This window comes from Rattus norvegicus, chromosome 14 (assembly GCF_021556685.1).
Source record: "Rattus norvegicus strain SHRSP/BbbUtx chromosome 14, alternate assembly SHRSP_T2T, whole genome shotgun sequence".
Lineage (NCBI taxonomy): Eukaryota > Metazoa > Chordata > Mammalia > Rodentia > Muridae > Rattus > Rattus norvegicus.
The window spans coordinates 5,684,190-5,706,304 of NC_141547.1; the positions used below are offsets into that span (position 1 = coordinate 5,684,190).

Here is a 22,115-nt window from a genome sequence, read left to right on the forward strand (position 1 = left end):
CCTTTGAGAACTGCAGTGGCTTATATGACACTCCACTACAATCCCTTTGGTTTCTCAAATGTTCTTCCTTCTGAACTAATACAAAGGGAGTAGTTAATTATCAAGAAGAAACACTTACCTGGTAGGAACCAGACATGTGATTTTTTTTTGTTTGTGCTTTTCTTTTGTTTTGAGACTATGTAGCTCTTGGCTGACCTAGAACTAACTCTGTAAATCGGATTGACCGCAAACTCACAGAGATCTGCCTGTCTCTGCCTTCAGAGTTCTGAAATTAAAGATGTATACCACCTTTCCCAGCTATGTATGACATTTATATTATTTATCTCATATCTATTTCCATATAAAGACCTTCTCAGCTGCCCCATAAGGCCCCCTCCCAAAAGAATCTACAAACGTATCCCTTGGACTTAGGTATAAGTGGATGTGTATCAATGACATAATATTAATAGGACATTTCCACCAATAGCTCATTTGTACCAGATAGTTCAAAGAGAGCAAAGTCAAAACTCTACTCAAGGCTGACCAAAGAGCCCCTACCTGACACTCCTAAGCCTTTGCCACCTGATGGAGAGTGGCTGGTGAGCAACTGAGGAAAGCGATCTCGAAACTAGAGGAGCATAAGAGGTGACCCTCTTAATAACGTAGTCAGTTTCACGTAATTTCTCACAACTGTCCTAGAATCTGCTAGTAGATTTAGTTAATTCCTGCTTCTGAAGAAACGTTTTAAAGTCAATGCTATTTAGCCATAATCAATAGAGTAGGGTCAAGAGACTAAATTACAAAACAGAGCCACTTTGAGCATAAGCATTAAGATAGATAGTGTCTCTTATATTATGTTGGGATATTGGTAACAAAATTGCTTTTTCTCCCCATGCCTACTAGATAAAAATGTATCTATCCTCTTGGGGGCGGGAGAGATGTTTCAGCCATTGAGAGCACTGGCTGCTCTTCCAGAGTTCGATTTCTAACAACTACATGGCCTCCAATGCCCTCTTTTGGTGTGTCTGAAGACAGCTATAGTATGCTCACAAACATTAAATAAATAAATAAATAAATAAATAAATAAATAAATCTTCAAAAAAGAAATATGTGCTTTTTTAATAGTCAGAATATGCAAACCTACAGCCAAACCACTTAACGGATATGGTTTTCTTCTTTGATGTTTAAGGTAAAGGAAGAAGTTGGAGATGTTAGCATTCTGGTAAATAATGCCGGCGTTGTCTACACTGCAGATCTATTTGCTACGCAGGACCCTCAGATTGAAAAGACTTTCGAAGTCAATGTGCTTGCACACTTTTGGGTGAGTGTGATTTCTTTCACAAAATATTCCTTTTTGAAGACTCAAAGATTGAGTTTATTTCTAGCGTTATGACTGTGTTTTACCAACAATTGCACTTTCAAAATTAATAATGAGGTAAATCACTGTAAGTTTCAGGTGTGGTGAGTGCTCCCATTCTTCTGGCTTCTGGCATCAAGGCCTCAGTTATTGCAGACTGGCCTTAAACTCAATATATAGCTGAGGCTGGCTTTGAACTCCTGCCTCTGCGTTCAAAGTTCTGGGTTTGCAAGCATGCATCACCATGCCTTCCTTGTGGGTTTTGATTCTAAACTAGATTTGCACAGTTCTCTTTGATAATACAGAGAACACAGAAAGGAGACAGAGACCACCCAGTCATTGTCTATGATAATGTAACAAGCTGAGTGGGACGTGCTTTCAAATTCTCATGAGACTCAGACCCAGATTATATCCTGGCCTCAAACGCTTCAGACTTTGTAATGGAACTCACCATTCAAAGACATTAGTTGTATGTTTCTGAAGATGCCAAGTATTTCCCAGAGAGCTAGTTTATAAACCACCGCTTGGTATTTTCTTAGGTGGGAGCTTGGGGGTGATTGGAGCTGCTGAAAATGCAGCCTGCTTTTACCCTGCCTTTCCCAAGCCATGGATACCTATCTTCCTACGTTTGTGTTTGGTACCATCCAGTGTGTTATCTTTTTTGTTTCTGTATATCCCCAGTACACAGTGGGTACTCAATAAATGTTTAATGTATGAAATGATTAGTAGCCATTAGAAGACTGCTCCTCATGGTATTTTGCAATCATGACCAGATTATTGTGTAGTCATTTAATGTTAAGTGTTACTTCTTCTTGTGCTCGCATGTATCATTTCTGTTCCATTTATAAAATGGTTGAGATATCAATGGCAAGAGGTAGCTGGCTAGGGATATAAGTAGTTAGCCATTCAAATGAGATGAGTTCTCACCACTTCCAGTGTCTGTTGCAGTTAATCCGATGTGACTTGCTGTCCCCTTGTCTTAAGCCAGCCTTGGCAATCAGAGGTTTTCATTTGTATCAGGAACAATGTCTGGAAAGTATGTCTTGCTTTTAAAGTATTCTTCACGAGCTATAAACCAGAAGTAACACACGATTTCTCATAATAAAAATTATTTCTAGACCACCAAGGCATTTCTCCCAGCCATGATGAAGAATAATCATGGTCATGTTGTCACCGTGGCATCGGCAGCAGGGCACACCGTCGTTCCCTTCCTGCTGGCTTACTGGTACGTGAGTACTTTTCCTTCATTGACTCTGACACTTGTATGCCTTTATCTCTCATTAGTTTAATTTATATCCTTGTAAACTTTTATATCATATGCACACATATCTTACATAAAAATAAATTACTTTCTACCTATATACATGTCTGCATATTTACACACATCTCTAGTTACCTGTGCAGATATGTACATAATTTGAGTTTGGGTGCTTAATTTTTCTTACCCTATCTAGTGAGGACTCTCTTCATCATGATCATATACTTGAAGTTGCCAAGTAGGAAGAGCCTCCACAAAATTCTGGGATTAGCAGTATCATCAACTCTTAAGCCCTCTTCAGTTCACGTCAAGGGCTGTTCTAGAAGTCTCCCTCTAGAACAATCACTTGTAAGACAATCACTTAAAACGTCTCCCATACCTTCTAGCCATAAGGAAGCACAACAGCAATGTTTGTGCACAATGAAGATGGCAGTGACGTGTCTTATAAAGAGGAATGGGCTTTTAAAATTGACAGAGGCTGTCATCTGAGGCAGCTCTGAGCACAGAGCAGTGGGTACACCCCCATCTGAGCTCCAGCCCTGTGACTTCCGAGCTGTGCAGGGCACCCATTGGTTCTCAGCTGCCAGCTGCATTTGTGAGCCTCACCTATCACAGCGTCTTCATTGGTTCCGATTTTGCTCAGCGTCTACTCAGTGCTAGAGTTCTCCCAGAAACACTATGGTGTCTCCCAGCAGAAAGCCTGCCCTTCAGGTATTGTTGACAAGCGAGCTCCTGAGCCTAGATGCTTCTAGGCAAACACTACTTTCTTTTTCTTCTTTCTTCGTGCCCCCCTCTCCCTCTTTTTCTCCCTCCCTCCCTTCCTCCATTCCTCCCCATTTTTTTTTTTTATTTTTGAGACAGGGTCTCCTATAGCCAAGTCAGGGATGATCTTGAACTCCTGACCCTTTGTTTTTACCTCCCAAGTCTCTGCAAGTGTGTACCAATGTGCCTAGTCTACACAGCACTGCAAATTACAACTATGGCCTTGGCCATGCTAGGTGAGTGTGCTACCCTGAGCCACATCCTGGCCCTGACACTTTCCTTTAATTGTAAAGTTTTTAGAAGCATAACACACATTTATAACAATGAAAATTAATTACTTCAAAGTAGATGCATCCATTAAAAAAAAAAAAGACATTACCTCAGGAACCCTCTTAATGATTTCCTTAGTTACCACTCAGAGGTAACCACACACTGGCTTGTAACAGCACAGGTTAAATATGCCTACTTTTGATCTTTATACACATGGAATCTCTCTGTATTTGCCAGATCTACCCATAATGCCATTTGCAGATATTGTTTGGTCACACATAACTCTTGTAGCATGTGACTCTACAACAACCTGTGTGCCCGCTCTGCTTTTTATGAACGTCAGGAATGTTTCCAGACAATGCACAAATATTGACCTAGTCATTTACTACGTTAGCTAGACTCTCGAGCCCTTAGGCTAAGTACTCAGCATTGTGTGTTTAATTTCCCTCACACATAAGCAGTTTAATAGCAGTAACTAACTTAATCATAATGAATGAATGCAGCACTGATTCTCGGATCCTGTGAACGTTTAGTAGCAGAAGGGCACCGCTGCAGTTTCCCTCAGTGCCCTACACACACAGAGCACGAGGGCCTCACCTCTCAGCTTCCAGAGTATGCTTGGAAACTGACTCCATGTTCTCTTGTTGCTTTTTGTGGGATGGAGGGAAGGGAAGACCAAGTCCCCACCTATCACTGTCCTGAGCTGTCAGAGCAGTGGAATCGCCTGTAACTGATCATCTGTCTCAGGAAAAAGCAATCATGCTTTCGGAGTTACAGCTGAACAGTTTCAGTGACTAACAGGAAGAGTACACAGTGACAAGCCGAATTCATAGTGGGGAAGAGTGGCACTTTTTTAAATTAATTCTTAAGACCAGTTGGGATGTTTGCTCAGTTTTTTTTAAGGTATCATTGTTTTTTTAATGTAATATTTTATTAAGTTTTTGAGAATTTCACATATTTTGATTATAGAACAGTCTCCCATTTCTCCCCCTCACTCCTCCCACATCTACCACCCTCCTCACCCGCCCCCAACTTCAAAGTTGATTCGAAAAGAAAACAATGAGCTAGAAATTTCATCTTGTCACAAATAGTGTAGGAAAACTTAGAGAAAGTGCACATTGACATCAGCTTACAACGGAACGCTGCTTTAAGAAGACTTCAAAAGAAACAGCGATTCTGACTGTCATGAAGAACTGAGGTGAAATTGCAAAGGGGGGTCTGCTCGCCTAGGTTTCCTACATTAACATGTAGGTTGGCCCTGAAGCTCAACCCTACTCTACAGCCATGAACTCTTCTGAAAATCTCTTACATCCTAAGAGACTGGACCTTTTGCTGGACCTCACAGCCAGAGTTAATAACACCCCTTTCAGTCACTTAAGACTGCTATCCTACTGTGCACTCAAGGTGTTGAACCCGCCTTTAGCAGAACAGTGTAACAACCAGCCTTACTTGCCTTGGCTCTCCCGTGGAATCAACTCAGGCAGCCAAAGCTAATGCACAGCTGCGGTCTTAACTCACTCTTCCGTGCCTTGACCCAGACTAATGCATTTCTTGAAAGCTGCCAACGTCCTAAAACCTACCATAAAGGTTGAAAGCATCCACTTACGGACACTGGTTGATTAACGGTGATGTTTGTTATCTGGGTCAGTTGGAGCCAGTGACCTGATCCCTTGTAAAACTCTTAAAGATTTCTGTAACGTCTCTATTCCCTTCCCCATGGGGTGCTTTCTGTGTGGTTCAATAAATACAGAACAAAGTCCTTTGTTAGACACACACACACACACACACACACACACACACACACACAGTCAGAAGACAGAAACAAGGACAGTTCTCAGTGTTCAGGCAGGCACAGACTCTTTCAACAGATGGAGGATTTGGAAGACAGAAGGAACATGAAGTAGAAAATCCAAACCTGAGCTCAGTCCTGACCGACTCCAAGGGGAAGCAGCGTCCTTAAGGCCACACCAAGGCATTATCCGTGACTCAGCTAATCCCTGATGCATGTAATCATGCCCTTCCTCCCTCAGACACTTGAGACTGTAAACTCTGGGCTGTTTCTGCATTTTTTGATTCACTTAAGAAAAAAAATCAGAGGGCTGGAGAGATGGCTCAGCGGTTAAGAGCGCCCGACTACTCTTCCAGAGGTCCTGAGTTCAATTCCCAGCAATCACATGGTGGCTCACAACCATCTGTAAAGAGATCTGATGCCCTCTTCTGGAGTATCTGAAGACAGCTACAGTGTACTTATATATAATAAATAAATAAATCTTTAAAAAAATCAGAAAATAGAATTTAGTAAAAAAAAAAAAAAATATATATATATATATATATATATATATATATTGATAATCTCCCCAAGCAGAGATTACCATGTTAGGCACTTGGTACGACTTTTGGACACTTTAAACAGAGACAAACATGTGAGAAATAATCCACCGTGAGTCGTTACTGTTGGTGGTACACACCTGCAACCTCAGGACTTGGGAGCTACAAGTGAGAGTTTCAGGCTGTGTGAGCCCAGGGCCAGTCTGAGCTGTACAGAGAGATGGCTTTCAAAAGCAAGGGCTAGAGTGACAGAGCACTTGCCTAGTCTGTACAAGGTCCTAAGTTTACAGAGAGGACACTGAGGCAGGAAAATCGCCAGTTCAAGACCAGCCTGGGCTGTGTCACAAGTTCAAGACCATTCAGGATATAGTGAGACTTTGTCTTAAAACAGAAAACCTAGAAAGACCAACTGCATTATGATCCTGTCTTTTGAATCTAAAGCTATTAAGCGATACATATTAATAATTTATGCCAGCATCCCTTTCAGTTCCTGTGACACGATACTGTGCACGTCACTACGCAATTATTCAGACTTTTGCACAATCTCAGTTAATGGGAGGGCAAACCTCCAGATCCAGGAAGGGTGCAGAGTGAATCTCAGGCTGCCTTCTTTCCTCTCTTGGTAAGGATTAGCCACCAGCAGGTCAACTGACCTCTTTAAACCTCAAGGTCACAAGACTATCATTTCCCCAAAGTGCCTTCACACAAGCAAGTTCTAGACTCTGGGATCTAGACCAACTTGGATCATCGTATAGATTTGGCAGCTTGATGACCGTGATGTGACCAAAGCAGGGGGATCTGAATGCTGCCCGTCACAGCCATTTTAAATGCTGTCAACTATTTACTTTCATGAGCTTTCCCCAGCATTAATCTTTGGAAGCTCAGCTGATGATTTCTCAGTGTAAACACTTGTACATGACACCGAGTCAAAGAGTAGGTCATGGTGAATTTGACTCAACTTCGTGCTCTTGTCAAACTGCCTTCCAGAAAAGGCCGGCATAACCATGCTTTGGAAACCAGAAATTTGTTATTTTGTTTTATTTTATCTCACTTTTAAAAAGAAGCTCAGATCCAGACTTTAAAAGGTTGCTAGCCTTAGTTATATATGATGAAATCTGCCTGTGTGTTGAAAGGCAAACTGAAAAAAATACGAATGTTCACATTACTTGACCATTACATACTGGAGGAAAATGCTACCCTGTGTGATAACAAATGAGTATGTCTGTATGTCTGTCTCTGTTGGCAGTTTATCTTGTAGGGTTTCTTCTAGTTTCCTTTAGTCTACCAAACTTTAATTCATGTCTCGAACCTTGATTCCTGTTCGGTAAACAACACTCATTAAAAATACCTCCATGGTGGAGTCGTGAGACTTAAATAAAAATAAAGCCTCTGACCAACCGTGAGCAGGTTCTGTCCTACGTCAGATGCCGTCGCTCTCAGTCCTGATGTTTTTCATGGACGGAAGCTCTCTACCTTACTACTGCACCAACAATATTTCATTTACAGCTTCAATATATTTCTAAGCTTAAAAAATGAAAAAGGGCAGGGCGTGGCTCCCATCTTTAATCCCGGCACCCATGAGTCAGAAGCAGGAAGGTCTCTGGTCTGCAGAGTGAGCTCCAGACAGCCAGAGCTACACAGAGAAACCCTGCCTCAAACAAACATATCTATATATTAAAAACAAAAGAAAACCTTCTGCAACTTTCTGGTTTTCAGAGTACAACTTAATTGGCAAAAATGTATAGATACTTTATCTGATTTCTAATTCATAAAGCTTTAGAAGCATAAAAGTACCTGGTAATTAATGTCATTTGACTGTACACGGGAGTGACAAATTTTATGTTACACGTAGCTTATGACATTTTTAAAATTAGTAATATAAGATACCAACAAATGACTGAACTATATACCTTCCGTAGTTGAATTGAGTCCTATATGACCTAATGTTTCAGGAAAGCTCTTTTTTAATTTAGCTACCCAGAAAAATAAAGTTCATTTGAGTTAGTTTCAGAATACTTCTGAGTTTTTGTAAGAATTGCTTTGCACTGTGATTCATTTATGACAAGTATTTACTGGGTGCCTATCAAGTGGCAAGAGATAGGCAAGGCCCTGGATACTCATTTGTGACCAGGATAGTCATGCCAGCTACAGTAAAAATGTAAGCAAAGACCTCAGGATGAGTCAGTCAGTAAAGTGCTGGGCTGACCACACAAACATAGGGACTGAGGTCAGATCCCCCAAACACAGCAATGCATGCCTATAACCCAGCACTCTAGTGGCAGAGAAGAGCAGCCCTGGGGCTTGCTGGCCCGGCAGTGTAGCCAGTGGGCAAGCTACAGGCTCAGTGAGAGACCCTGCCTCCAAAATTAAAGTGAAGTCCATTAACGGAAAACACCAATCTTAAGGTCTTGCCTTTACCCAAATACACACATACTATACCCCCACCATGCACGCACACGCGCGTGCACACACACACACCCACAGGCACACGGCATGCATTACAAATCTGAAATATTCTATCCGAGAAAACTTAAGAGCCTTATATAATGAAGGTGGGGGTAAGAAAGGGCTCTGAGGAATTAAGCTATGACTTAAAGAAGAATGGACGTTTACAAAAGAACTTCCCCCTGAGTTCCATGACCATTTTAGAATAAATAGTAAACAGATTACTGCGACGTTATGGCAACAGCAACAGTCAAAGCAGACACTCCACAGGGTTCTTCACTTCAGTGCACTGAAATCCACCCGGCTAGGGACACAACACGTAGTCACGTGCCGGAGGCTTTCGTGTGCTTAGGAATTAAGCTCTGACCCACTAAATCTACACCGGGCATGTGATTAGGGGCGCCCCTGCTGCTGGTCGGAGGAGCTCACCTAACTGCCGCACCCCACTATTTTTGAAGTCACTGTGAGCTGCTTCCTTTCAGTTCTAGCAAGTTTGCTGCTGTTGGCTTCCACAGAGCCTTGACTGATGAACTGGCTGCCTTGGGATGCACTGGAGTCCGAACATCCTGCCTCTGCCCTAACTTCATAAATACCGGCTTCATCAAGAACCCGAGCACCAAGTAAGCTGGGACAGGGCGAGGTCAGAGTAAGCTGGGAGCTGGGAGCTGGGAGCTGGGAGCTGGGAGCTGGGAGCTGGGAGCTGGGAGCTGGGAGCGCGCCACGCCACCCGCCACCGCAGCGCAGGTGCTTGCTGTGGATCTGGCTCTGTGGACTTCCTAAACGGATTAATCCCTGAAACTCCTGATACCTGATGCTGTTCACCTTGCTTTCAGTTTGTGATGCTTGTGGGAAAACAGGTGGGGAAACAAAGAAAGAAAGACTGGGAAGGGGGTAAGAGGGGGAAGGGGGTGGGAGGGGGGAGGGGGGTCATGGCTGTAAATGCAGACCTGAATGTCGCAGGGGACTGGTTAATCTTTCCTTTGTTTTTTCAACCCTGGACCAGCAGGTTTCAAACTCTGTACACACATCTTTGTCTCCCGCAGTGCTTGGGACAAATGCCGGACCAGGCACCAGCTTACGGTTTACCACAGGGCAGGGGGCATCTTCATCAGTTCCTTGCTGCTTACCTGTTAATCACTGCCAACTCCGTGGGTGCAGAGTCTTTGGATATAATATTAACAGCTCACACAACTGCTTTGGGCGCTTGTCTGTCTCGTGGTATCTGCTCACTTTTCTAGGGAGCTTCAGAATTTTAAAGCGAATATCTAATAGCCCTTCCTGTCCCTGAGCTCCATATTGGCTGCATACAGTTTTCCCAAGTGCTCCCCCATGGCCTTTAGGTTCCGTGAGGTATTAGAAAGGTCTCTCTCGTGCCACACTGAATCTACCCATATCAGCCAGGAAAAGACCACACAACATTTGAAATACGGTGTGTGCAGAATGTAGAGCCATTGTAAAGATTCAAGACCATGGCTTAAACCACGAACCGTCTTAAGTCCGTCTGTAGTGTAAGAGTTCTCTCTTTCGGTTTTTCTTTAAATTTTTTAATCCTAGAAACTTCTGTTTTGTTTCTTTAATTAATCATTTTGAAAGCACTGTTTTTACAGAGCAATATGCAAGTGACAGTGAGCTTGTAACATACTACAAAAATGTGTATACTTACACAGTTTATACTAATAACAGTGTGGTGTATGTTCATCTCTCCGGTGGCTGCTGAAATGGAGCACCTTTTTCACGTTTATTGACCATTTGACTTCTGTCTTTTGAGAAATATCTCTTCTTTAACCCATTTATTGCGTGGGTTTGGTATCTTGAAATTTAATCTTTTTAGTTCTTTTTACACCCTAGATATTAATCTTTTGGATGGATGGACAGCAAAGCTAGGCTTCTGCCCCATTCTGCAGCCACAGATCTGTCTTTACTTGGTTGTTAACTTTTCTGTGCAAAACTTTTTAGTGTTGAGAGACCTCGCCCCAAAATTATCTATGTTAAGCTACAATTTTGTTAGAAAATAAAAGACAAAACCTGGGTCTTCAGCTAAGTTTCACAACAGTACAGGCAACAGAGTCAGGTCTCCATCAACTATAGAAACAGAAGCATACAAGAAGCCCAAAAGCAAGACTCTCTCTGGTCAGAAAGCTAGTTCTTAACTCCTTCTGTGTCAGCTGGAAAGCCCTAACTTGACCCCGAAGAAAGGACAGGTCAGTCTGGGGCTGGGGAACAGCCTTGTTCATTAAACCCAAGAGCAGGCATGCCAAAATATTCCTTAGTGCTTCCTCTCCATCTCAGGATCGAGATGCTGAAATGACATATTGTCATTTTTAAAAAAATAAAATAAAAAAACAGGTTATCTTTCAGTTTTTGAAACCAGGTATCACATTTTAAAGCGATTGCTGTTTTAACCCTGCCCCAGGACATGGCTGAACAGGGAAATAGCGCCCTCTGCTGGAACAAATGTATTGTCCACAGGAGAAATAGAGATGAGCTGCTTGTTTTGAGCACAGTACAGTCTTTTTCTTTTCTTCTCTTTTCTTTTTTAAAATTTGGATTTTTTTATTTATATTTCAAATGTTATTACCTTTCCTGGTTTCCCTTCCATAAGCCCTCTATCCCCTCCCCTCCCCCTTCTTCTATAAGAGTGTTCCCCCTTCCCAACCACCGCCCCTTCCTGCCTCCCCGCCCTGACATTCCCCTACACTGGGGGTCCAGCCTTGGCAGGACTAAGGGCTTCTCCTCCCATTGGTGCCCAACAAGGCCATCCTCTACTACATAGGCAGCTGGAGCCATGGGTCTGTCCATGTGTACTCTTTGGGTAGTGGTTGGTATTGTTGTCCTTATGGGATTGTAAGCCCCTTCAGCTCTTTCAATCCTTTTTCTAACTCCTCCAATGGGGACCCCATTCTCAGTTCAATGGTTGGCTACGAGCATCCACCTCTGTATTTGTTAAGCTCTGGCTGAGCCTCTCAGGAGACAGCTATATTAGGCTCCTGTCAGCATGCACTTCTTGGCTTCATCAATATTGTCTAGGTTTGGTGGAGATATATATATGCTGAATCCCCAGGTGGGGCAGGCTCTGAATGGCCATTCCTTCAGTCTCTGCTCCAAACTTTGTCTCCATATCCCCTCCTATGAATATTTTTGTTCCCCCTTTTAAGAAGGACTAAAGCATTCACACTTTGGTCATCCTTCTTCTTGAGCTTCATGTGGTTTGTGGATTGTATCTTGGGTATTCTGAGCTTTTGGGCTAATATCCACTTATCAGTGAGTGCATACCAAGTGTGTTTTTTTGTGCCTGGGTTACCTCACTCAGGATGATATTTTCTAGTTCCATCCATTTGCCTATGAATTTCATAAAGTCATTGTTTTTGATAGCTGAGTAATATTCCATTGTGTAGATGTACCACATTTTCTGTATCCATTCCTCTGTTGAAGGGCATCTGGGTTCTTTCTAGCTTCTGGCTATTATAAATAAGGCTGTTATGAACATAGTGGAGCTTGTGTCTTTGTTGTATGTTAGAGCATCATTTGGGTATATGCCCAGGAGTGGTATAGCTGGGTCCTCAAGTAGTACAATGTCCAATTTTCTGAGGAACCTCCAGGCTGATTTTCAGAGTGGTTGTACCAGCTTGCAATCCCACCAACAATGGGGAGGGTTCATCATTCACCACATCCTTGCCAGCATCTGCTGTCACCTGAGTTTTTTATCCTAGCCATTCTGACTAGTGTGAGGTAAAATCTCAGGGTTGTTTTGATTTGCATTTCCCTGATGACTAAGGATGCTGAACATTTCTTTAGGTGCTTCTCAGTCATTTGATATTCCTCAGCTGTGAATTCTTTGTTTAGCTCTGTACCCCATTTCTAATAGGATTATTTGGCTCTCTGGGTCTGACTTCTTGAGTTCTTTGTATATATTGGATATTAGCCCTCTACCAGATGTAGTATTGGTAAAGATCTTTTACCAATCTGTTTGTTGTCCTAATGACAGTGTCCTTTGCCTTACAGAAGCTTTGCAGTTTTATGAGGCCCCATTTGTTGATTCTTGAGCATAAGCCATTGGTGTTTTGTTCAGGAAATTTTCCCCAGTGCCCATGTGTTCGAGATTCTTTCCTACTTTTTCTTCTATTAGTTTGAGTGTATCTGGTTTTATGTGGAGGTCATTGATCCATTTGGAGTTAAGCTTTGTACAGGGTGATAAGGATGGATCAATCTGCATTCTTCCACATGCTGACCTCCAGTTGAACTAGCACCATTTGCTGAAAATGCTATCTTTTTTCCACTGGATGGTTTTAACTACTTTATCAAAGATCAAGTGCCCATAGGTGTGTGGATTCATTTCTGGGTCCTCTATTCCACTAATCTACCTGCCTGTCTTTGTACCAATACCATGCAGTTTTTATCACTATTGCTCTGTAATACTGCTTGAGTTCAGGGATAGTGATTCCGCCAGAAGTCCTTTTATTGTTGAGGATAGTTTTAGCCATCCTGGGTGTTTTGTTCTTCCAAATGCATTTGCAAATTGCTCTTTCTAACTCTATGAAGAATTGAGTTGGAATTTTGATGGGGATTGCATTGAATCTGTAGCTTGCTTTTGGCAAAAATGGCCATTTTTACTACATTAATCCTGCCAATCCATGAGCATGGGAGGCACACTGGGGTAGGATTTGCTGAAGGAGGCAGAGGCAGGAGGATCATGAGTTCGAGGCCAGCCTGAGGTACAGTCTTTTTCTTACACCCAGAGTGCTGGGGCAGATGCTGTCTAGCAATCACGTAGATGAGTCGTCTTAAGGCTTAGAGTTAATCCCCATGAGCAGCAGAACGGTACCTCAGACCCAGTTACATAGAGCCAGATTTCTCACCGAAGAAACTGGAACGGCTTCTAAATGGCCGAATTTGAAATGATGTGTCCCAGACTAGTGTTGGTGTTTAAATCCACTCCTGAGGTCACTCGTGTATCATTTATCACTTGTGTTTATACATGTAACACACTGCAAGGATACAGGCTTTCCATAAAGTCAGAGGTCACTGTAGTCTGAGTATATGGGGAATAAGTATCATCATTCATCCTAATTAAGTTCTTGAGATCTAAGGATTATTCTTATCAAATAAACTTGGGTAGAAATAGAGTTATTTCTGAACATTCACTTGCTAACTGCATCTTGATGGATTGAAATCTCTGTAATGGTCAGCAACTGTTACAAACAGACGTTTCCTTGATGAGGGGTGAAGACCACACTTACCTGTGGGTATAAGGGTAGCTATTTAGAATATAGTTACAAACTATGATGGGTTAGTAAAGTGGCAGTTATAAGTTCTCTGAGATACATGACTTTACCAGCCCTCAGTAGATGGCCAGGTTTCCAGTACCAGCCCAACTCCCCTCCTGTTGAACGAGCCTAAGTCCGAGTAGAGAGTGGGTGGTTACTCCAAGTGAGTGTACAGCACTGCACCTTAGGCTATCTTGTCCCGCTGCCTGTTGTTGTAGCTTGTAGGCCTTATGGCAAGAGAGGACTATTGGGGCTTCTTGACGTGGATTTTCACATCACTTGATCTGGTATTTTTCTTCTTTTGAGTGCAGATGTTCCCAGCCTTGGGTTCCCCTCTGAGCACCGTGTGTCACACATTTTTCTAGGGTGTAGCTTCTTTTCATCTCAAAGCCTTTCTGGTTTCCAGTGGCTTCTTCTCTATTGCAGGGGTGACCTGTGTATGGTGCTCACTTCCCTGTGACTGTGAACTTTCCACTTCCCGTTGTTACTGATTTCTAACTGCGCCCCATTCTAGGTTTCCTCCGTTATACATATCATCATATACAGAACATATTAGGTTCCCATTTCAGTCTTTTTGTTCTTACCAAGATTTGTCTTGTGCCTTAACATGGCCCACCGTAAAGAAGATTTTTCTATATGCTCTTGGAAAGCAAAGCTTGTCTGCTACTGTTAGGGGAGTGCGTTGTCCATACTGGGCCAGTCTAGCTGACTTCAGGTACTTGTGAAGTCTTCTGTCTTGTGGTTTCACACACTGTTGAAAGTGGGGAATAAACTCTCCAACCATGTTGTCAAAACTGTGTATTCTCCTCTCAGTCTGACTGTTTTAGCTTCATATAGTTTGAGACCTATTAGGAGAAAGAAAAAAAAAAAGTCCCAGCACTTACAGACCCCACTAGGAAAACCAGGAGTGCTATATCTCAAGTTCCCGTGTATGTGTGTGTACGCGTGTGTGTGTGTGTGTGTGTGTGTGTGTGTGTGTGCGTGTGCGTGTGTGCGTGTGTGTCTGTGCGCCTGTGTGTTTGCATGTGTGTGCGCGCGTGTGTGTGTGTGTGCGTGTGTGTGAATAAAACTTTACTTACGTACACTGAAATTAGAATGTACTATAATCCCACCTGAACTGTTAAGCCATTTAAAATACAAAACCTATTCTTAAATTACATAAAGACAGGCAGCTTTTAGACTTGAACCACGGCTCAGGGTCGGCCAGCCCTGCTCTAGGAGACCAAGGAGGAAGACATGTCCTCTCAGGAGAAACACAGTGCAAGAGAAAAGCCTCTGCACTTCCCTAGAACTTGAGAACAGAAACTCGGTGCAGCAGCCATCATCAGAAGACGGTCAGAAGCCCGCTGACTGCTTTTCGTTGTTGTTCTGAGAGAGGTTCCGTGTAGCCCAGGCTAGCCTCCAACCCTCTATGGACCCCACAGTGACCTTAACCTTTGATCCTCCTGGATCTCCTTCAGGTGCTGGGATCACAGCCACGCACTCCCCACACAAAAGGGAGGCGCAAGGGCTGGAGGGACGGCTCAGTGGTTAGAGCTCTGACTGCTCTCCCAGAGGTCCTGAGTTCAAATCCCAGCAACCACATGGTGGTTCACAACCATCTGTAATGGGATCTGATGCCCTCTTCTGGTGTGTCTGAAGACAGCTACAATGTACTCACATATAATAAATAAATAAATCCTTTTTTAAAAAAGAAAAGAAAAGAAAAAAGGAGGTACATGCCTGTAATCTCAACACCTGGGAGACAGAGGCAGGAGAATCTCTGAGTTTGGGGCCAACCTGGTTTACAGAACTAGCTCCAGGACAGCCAGGGCTACAGAGAGAAACCCTGTCTCAAAAAAAAAAAAAATCAAAACATTTCAAAAATAAAAAAGACCGCCACGTTCTACAGAATGCTGAATTTCCTCCAACTAAACCAAGCCCAGTCTGTCCGAATCTTAGCCAACATAAAGCGGTGATGTCACCCATGCTGCCAAGAGTCAGTTATTACAGACACAGTCCCGGGGTGTCCCTGGTACACAGAACACACCCTGAAGCCGTTTGTTTCTTCTTCCTCTCTTTTATTGATTTTTTTTAGCTTTAAAAACTCTGTGCGATTATATTTAATTCATATCTTTTTTTTTTTTTGGTTCTTTTTTTCGGAGCTGGGGACCGAACCCAGGGCCTTGCGCTTCCTAGATAAGCGCTCTACCACTGAGCTAAATCCCCAGCCCCTAATTCATATCTTAACAACGTTTTTCCCCCTAAATCTGCTACTAGGGAAATAGAAAAGCCAAATTATTACTACTTAAAACACAGATTTTTTTCCAACTGTTTATTACATAGCAAAAGGCTTACTTTTTCTCAACCTGGAGACAAAAGAGGAAAGTACCCTGCCAGTACTCAGGGGCCAGGGACCTGACTGAGTGTGAGGAGGACTTTCCTAACATGCATGAACCCTGACCCCCGGCACCACATAAAACCAGGCATAGAGACACATGGCTGTGAGCCCAGCACAGAGACTTCAAGGAAAAAGATGGGTATACTATCTTTATGACTGGGACCACATCCAATTCTTCCCTAGGACCTTACGCTAATATACCGTAGTCTACCCCTAAAGCCCATCTTGGAAGAAGTGACATGGACCTAAATTGATCTTTGATGTAATTGTGCCTCCTTGTGGACAGAGAGAGTATTACACCAGGAAAGTCCTCCAAATTGCACTGAGCTTAAATTTGCTTGCAATAAACTACTTGGGGTCAGACTGCGAGTTTGAACCAACACTGGCTAACTAAGTGGTATTGAACCGAATTTCCCTCTTTGCCTTACGCTGATCAATATTCTGCCGGTCCTGGTGGTCACAGGGACCCCCATAGAGACCCTGGTGTTTCAAGAACAAGCTGTTTTCATTAAAAGTCTTCTGGAAACGATTTATCTCCCTTTGCCCCATTAGTGTTATAAACAATGCAGCCTAGTCTAAATTTTTAGACTCGGTGTAATTGATAACGCTTAGGTTTTCCATAGCCAACTCTTGAAACATTTCTCTTTTACGCAAATATAGCTTTAATTTTACTTTTGATACTTGGAAGTTGTGTGCGTGTGTGCGCGTGCATGTGTGCGTGTGCACGCGTGCATGCATGTGTGCGTGTGTGTGCACACATGTGCATGTGTGCGTGTGTGCGAGTGCATGTGTTGCCCACGTGCATGTGCATGCGTGCATGTGCGTGCGTGTGTGTGTGTGTGTGTGTGTGTGTGTGTGTGTGTGTCATACTATTTTACCTCACCTGGTGCATAGGTAGATGGATGCTATGCTCCAAGGATTTTGCAGCAGAGCTGTACAAAGTGCTAAGAGCGAGTGCCCATTTCACCATGGTCACATTCCAGGAGTATCGGTGCTCATCCGTACTCACCAAATGATGCCCCGTGGGTCACTGAAACCTGCCATGGGAGGGAGCATTAGCACCATGGAAACCATAAAGTTCTGCAAAACTGGAAAGTCTGTCCTTGGGAGAGCCACTACACGCTGCCTTGTGCCCATAGGCTAAGAAACAGCAAAAGTGAAAACTCAAGTTTTGGTCATAACAGTTGAATTTGTGCTCCCAGCCATTGATCGAGCTGCTTGAGTGATAAGCCAATCAAACCCAATCCTTTGGCCTGGGAATCCTTCTCAGTCGTCCTCTTTGTCCATAATACCCTCCTTCCTGACCCCGAATGATTGGCTCATAGTACTGATGTATACTTTGTACAAAAACCATTGTGAGCATTTTAAAAATTCGACTGCATTTCCTATCGACGTGAGGATTTTGGGAGGCTGAACTTTTTCTGAAAGTCCTTTCTTTCAGCCTTTCAAACCACAAGGCTCGAGAATCACTGCACTTCATTCAGAGTTGTCTGATCTTAGGGACATCAAGGAGTGCTCAGTCAGTCACTACAGCACCCCCTGGTGGCGGGTAGCAGCCTAGTGTGTGCACTTCCTGGGGTGGGTGCCGGGTCACAGTGTGCTCTACCAAGCTATGGTGTCGTATGTAATTGTTTCAGAGTCCCACGGTGTTCACAGTGTTCTAACACATGCTTATATATGCTAAGAATGAAGAATTACGTAGTGTATGGCTAGACTAAAATCTCCTTTCTGTGTCCTATTATTGTGCTCACTTTTAAGTAGAATGCTACATTCTTCTCAGTTTTATTTCACAGTGAAATAATTGTTCTTTCCGAATGAACTATTCGTAACTCCTTCCATTATTCTCATTTCTTTGCACCGATCCCATGTCAATTCCATCTTCACTCGTTGGGGGTATGAGCATACTTAGTGAGTCTGTGGTTATACAGCCCTTTATAAAACCGAAGACCAGCTCTCACACAGCCTCTCCTAGGTGGACTCACTACCGTGCCTACATTGTTAAAAGCCGCGTTGAGAGGCCCCTTGCTTGTCGTGTTGCCTCACAGGGAAGATGGGCACAGATCAGAGAAGGCGGCTGGAAGGGAAATCAAGAGCCATTGAGAAACAGAGCTTCTGTATGGACATTGAGGACCTGGAGCCAGGCACACAGGCCACATGCCCATCCCCCTGACACGCTAGACATCGTCCAGTAAAGCTACTTAATATACGATCGCATGTCAAAATTCTACTAATCCCCAAGACGCCTGAAGTTTTAAAAGTGAACTTGTCAGCTCTGTTTTAACTAGCCATCTCCTAACCGTCAGCTTCAGGATTCTGTTCTCTCTGGCATTAGGTCCTTGTAAAGCTTCAGCGAGAGCACCTTTGTGGAGGGCTTAATGTGCGTGTGGTGCATAACATGCATTAAATAGGGTGGCTGGTGTTAGTGGGACCGTGTGCCTTACTGAGAGCCTGGGTTGGGGTCAGCTGCCTTGATGAGTTAAGGCTCAAGCCGCACAGTAATCCTGTGTGTTCAACACGGAGGTCCCGCTTCAGCGAGATACCTGGCGTCTAAAGCCTGTGTCTGTTTCAGTTTAGGGCCCACCCTGGAACCTGAGGAGGTGGTAGAGCATCTCATGCACGGGATCCTCACTAACCAGAAGATGATCTTCGTCCCGGGCTCTATAGCGCTTTTGACAGTATTGGAAAGGTAACGGTGGGTTCGTCTGCACCGGGAGTCAACATGCTCGTATTAGACTTGACCTCAGTTCATAACGTGTGGTTGTATGGAGCAAGCCAGCGAAAAATAATAGGCCGAGAGTCTATCAGATTTTAAAACTGAAGGTACCGATCATTAAGGACCATTAGAATAGCCACTGGAACATACCCACGAGTTTTTAAGGTTTGTTGGTTTTGTTTCCAAAGAAATTTATGTGCCTTATCCGTGAACAAGAATGTCTTTAAAGTATTTTGATAGTAGAATCATGGTAAGATTTGGGAGGAGACCAAGGTTATCGTCGTAGATTTTAATACAGGACATTTGAATCCTGACTCAGAAATTTGTATTTTAACAGGTAACTACTACCAACATCTGTTCCAAAACAATCGTATTTTAAGAATCATGGAACTAAAAATTAATTAAAAAATAAAACTTGAGAGATTTAAGTTATAACAAGCATTTTATCACCTTCTGCTCAAAAGCCCTAGGGTTTAGGTAAAAAAAGCTCAAGGGAAGGGCTAGAGAAATGGCTCAGTGGTTAAGAGTACTGACTGCTCTTACAGCTCAGTCCCCAACATGGAGGCTCACTAATGTCTATAGCTCCAGTTCCAGGGGGGTCTGGCATCTTCTTCTGGCCTCAGACGACACCATGCGCACACGCAGTGCACTTAAACACGTATAAAACACTCATCATAAAAGAAAAATAAAGAAATCTTTTATTAAAAAATCTAAAGTGCTCCCTAGGCTCCCTGGGAGCCTTGAGCCGTTGTAAGCCACCATTGCCGTTGTAACTGCTCTTACGTTGATGGGTGAGGAGTTTCCAAACCCACCCTGAATACGGCCTAGTAGATCGCTGTGTGTTGTCACACTAACCTAGTATTCCATGTTCTATCTGTATCTATCTCTCTCTCTCTCTCTCTCTCTCTCTCTCTCCCTGGACTGTGAAAGGCTTTTGAACATTAGTCCACAGGGAAAGAAAAATGAGGTGGCTTCATGCCTGTCACTGTTCAGAAACTTTTTATACTAACTTGGAGATTGTTCGCAAGAGTGGCTGGGCATAAACCTTTTCATATATATGCGAGAAATTTGAATGCAAAGGTCAATTAATTGGTTCAACATTATGATCAAACACCAGAGGACACTGCCTGCATTTTAATTAATGGTTCCCCTTCTCTGGAAAGAGAAAGCAACACATTAGCTCTGAATTTTACTTTCTTCCCAGGTTTTTTTTTAATCCTTTAGTGTCTCGACTATTCAGTTTTGTATAACTCCACTCTGAGATCTTTTGGGAAAAAAGAATGAAGTATTTTTATTTCACAAAAATAAATAAATGCACATGTGTGTATATTTAAAAGGTACTTGGGACCTAAAGAAAGATATTTGTATATTTAAAAGATACTGGTCCTACCCTAGAGAAGGTTAAACCCCCCCCCGTTCCTCATTTACAAAGAAGTAAATTTAAATGGAAAAAATTAAGTGCAAGTTAAGATTCATACTCATGTCCGTAATGAATCTGACACATCAGAGATTAAATATTAAGCATCGTAAATGAACGTGCTTTGCAGATGTACTTAGTGTCCCTTTCCCTGGTCTGCTTACCTGTCTCCTCTAGGGTGTTTCCTGAGAGATTCCTGGACGTTCTAAAGCGCAGGATCAACGTTAAGTTCGATGCTGTTGTTGGCTACAAAGATAAATGACGCAGACCGCCTGGTTTTCCTGAAAGCTGAATCACTGGATTCAAGTTGATCTCACCAAATATTAATCCAAATTCTGATGTTTTTAATGTTTTCTCTTTATCTTGTCTCTTCATTGCCTCCCCTTGAAGCTGTGACCATTTCCATGAAAGCCAGTTTCCTGTCATGGACCCAAACAGCCCTAAGGAAGTTGCTCCTATGAAGAAGGGGCAGGGACGATTGGCCTCGTGATAGCGATTTCCCCAGATACTGTAGCTCACCACCGGGTTATCAGAACTTGAACTGTCACTTTTTACTTATGGTATCTGTAACTGTACTTTAGTTTGTTCGATTCACACTCTCCGCTCCGTCCCGTATAACGTTAGAAACCTTAACCTCCCCGGGTAGAATGAAGGACTGAGTCTAGTGTCATTTCACAGCGGTGTCATGTGCTCTGAAACATTCCGTCCCATGTATCAGCGCTGTTTCCTGAGACGCCGGCCCAAGGTAGCTTGAAGTAAAAGTGTCTGTGAGATTTCGGGCTGGGGACAGATGGACAGGTGGACAGGTGGAAATAATAAATGGACCAAAACTCATGCTCAGTGTCTCTATCTGCTGCAAAGAGACCATGGCTTGACCTCTAAATAAAAGGAAAATCATTAACTTGATAAAGTCTCTCTCTCTCTCTCTCTCTCTCTCTCTCTCTCTCTCTCTCTCCCCTTCCTCCTTCCCTCCCTTCCTCCCTCTCTCTATCTCTACCTCCTTCCAGAAATTTCTTGGATGTGAGGTTCAGTGAGGCGGGACTTCATGTTGAAAGTGAGACTACCTCAGAAGACGACGTAGGCATAGAGCTCAGTTGGTAGCGTGCTAACCTGAGAAGCTCAAGCTACTCCTCAATCTGGATGGAGCTGGGGACAGGGGACAGTTCAAGGTCACACTCAGCTATGTAGTGGTTGGAGCCCAGGATACCTGGGACCCTGTTTTTAAAAGGAAATGATGCTTGGAGGTGAAGAGCCTGGTACATAGCTTCTGTCGCCTTCCGGCAGCTTTGTGCATTTGGCTTACGCATACGCGTACCAGCCTGCTAACCTCGGTTGCCAGTGTAGCAGGTCTGGTGAAAGCCTCCAGAAACTTTGGTAAGAGAACTCCCTAGGTCACTCAGTATACAAACAACATTTCCCTGTTCCCACTCAGCATGCTTTCGGCTTCCAAAACACTCATCGGAAATTAACACAAGGGTGAGTTTTAGCAGTGACCAGTATACAAAATGAGCACTGTTTGTTTGCATATGAAACCAGGAAAATGGGAACTCATCTTGTTTACTGAATGTTTAGACACACAGACACACACACACACACACACACACACAGAGAGAGAGAGAGAGAGAGAGAGAGAGAGAGAGAGAGAGAGAGAATCACTGCTAATCTCGCAGCACGCCTGTGCAGTAGAACTGACAGGACTATCTGAGGATACAGCAGCAGCCCCAAGAACCCAGAAGAGCAGTTCTGAGCCTAGAGCCCCACTCTGCAGGGATGATAAATGTATCCAGGATGGGCGGGGCTTCCGATGGTTTCCCTCTGCGTTTTTAAAAAGGCTTGCTCTAACTCAGGAACAGTGGGTTTCAGCCTGCCGCTTATTGAATGCTGTTTGAAGTTAATCCTCACCTGAAAGCTAGCTACCTCTCACTGGTTGGATGGGAACATC

The 22,115-nt window shown here is 43.3% G+C and overlaps 1 protein-coding gene across 5 annotated transcripts in view; it reads left to right on the forward strand.

The window, feature by feature from the left end:
- Positions 1-21,083, forward strand: part of Hsd17b11 (hydroxysteroid (17-beta) dehydrogenase 11) — a 49,871-nt gene extending 28,788 nt beyond the window's left edge. For 4 of the 5 annotated variants that reach the window (XM_087582403.1, XM_087582406.1, XM_087582405.1 and 1 more), the window contains exons 4-8: positions 1,169-1,300; positions 2,455-2,561; positions 8,882-9,019; positions 18,613-18,729; positions 20,351-21,083. In XM_087582403.1, coding sequence (XP_087438529.1) covers positions 1,169-1,300; positions 2,455-2,561; positions 8,882-9,019; positions 18,613-18,729; positions 20,351-20,435 — 579 coding nt within the window. In that variant the 3' untranslated portion in view covers positions 20,436-21,083. 5 annotated transcript variants of the gene reach the window in all.
- Positions 21,084-22,115: the final 1,032 nt, after the last annotated feature.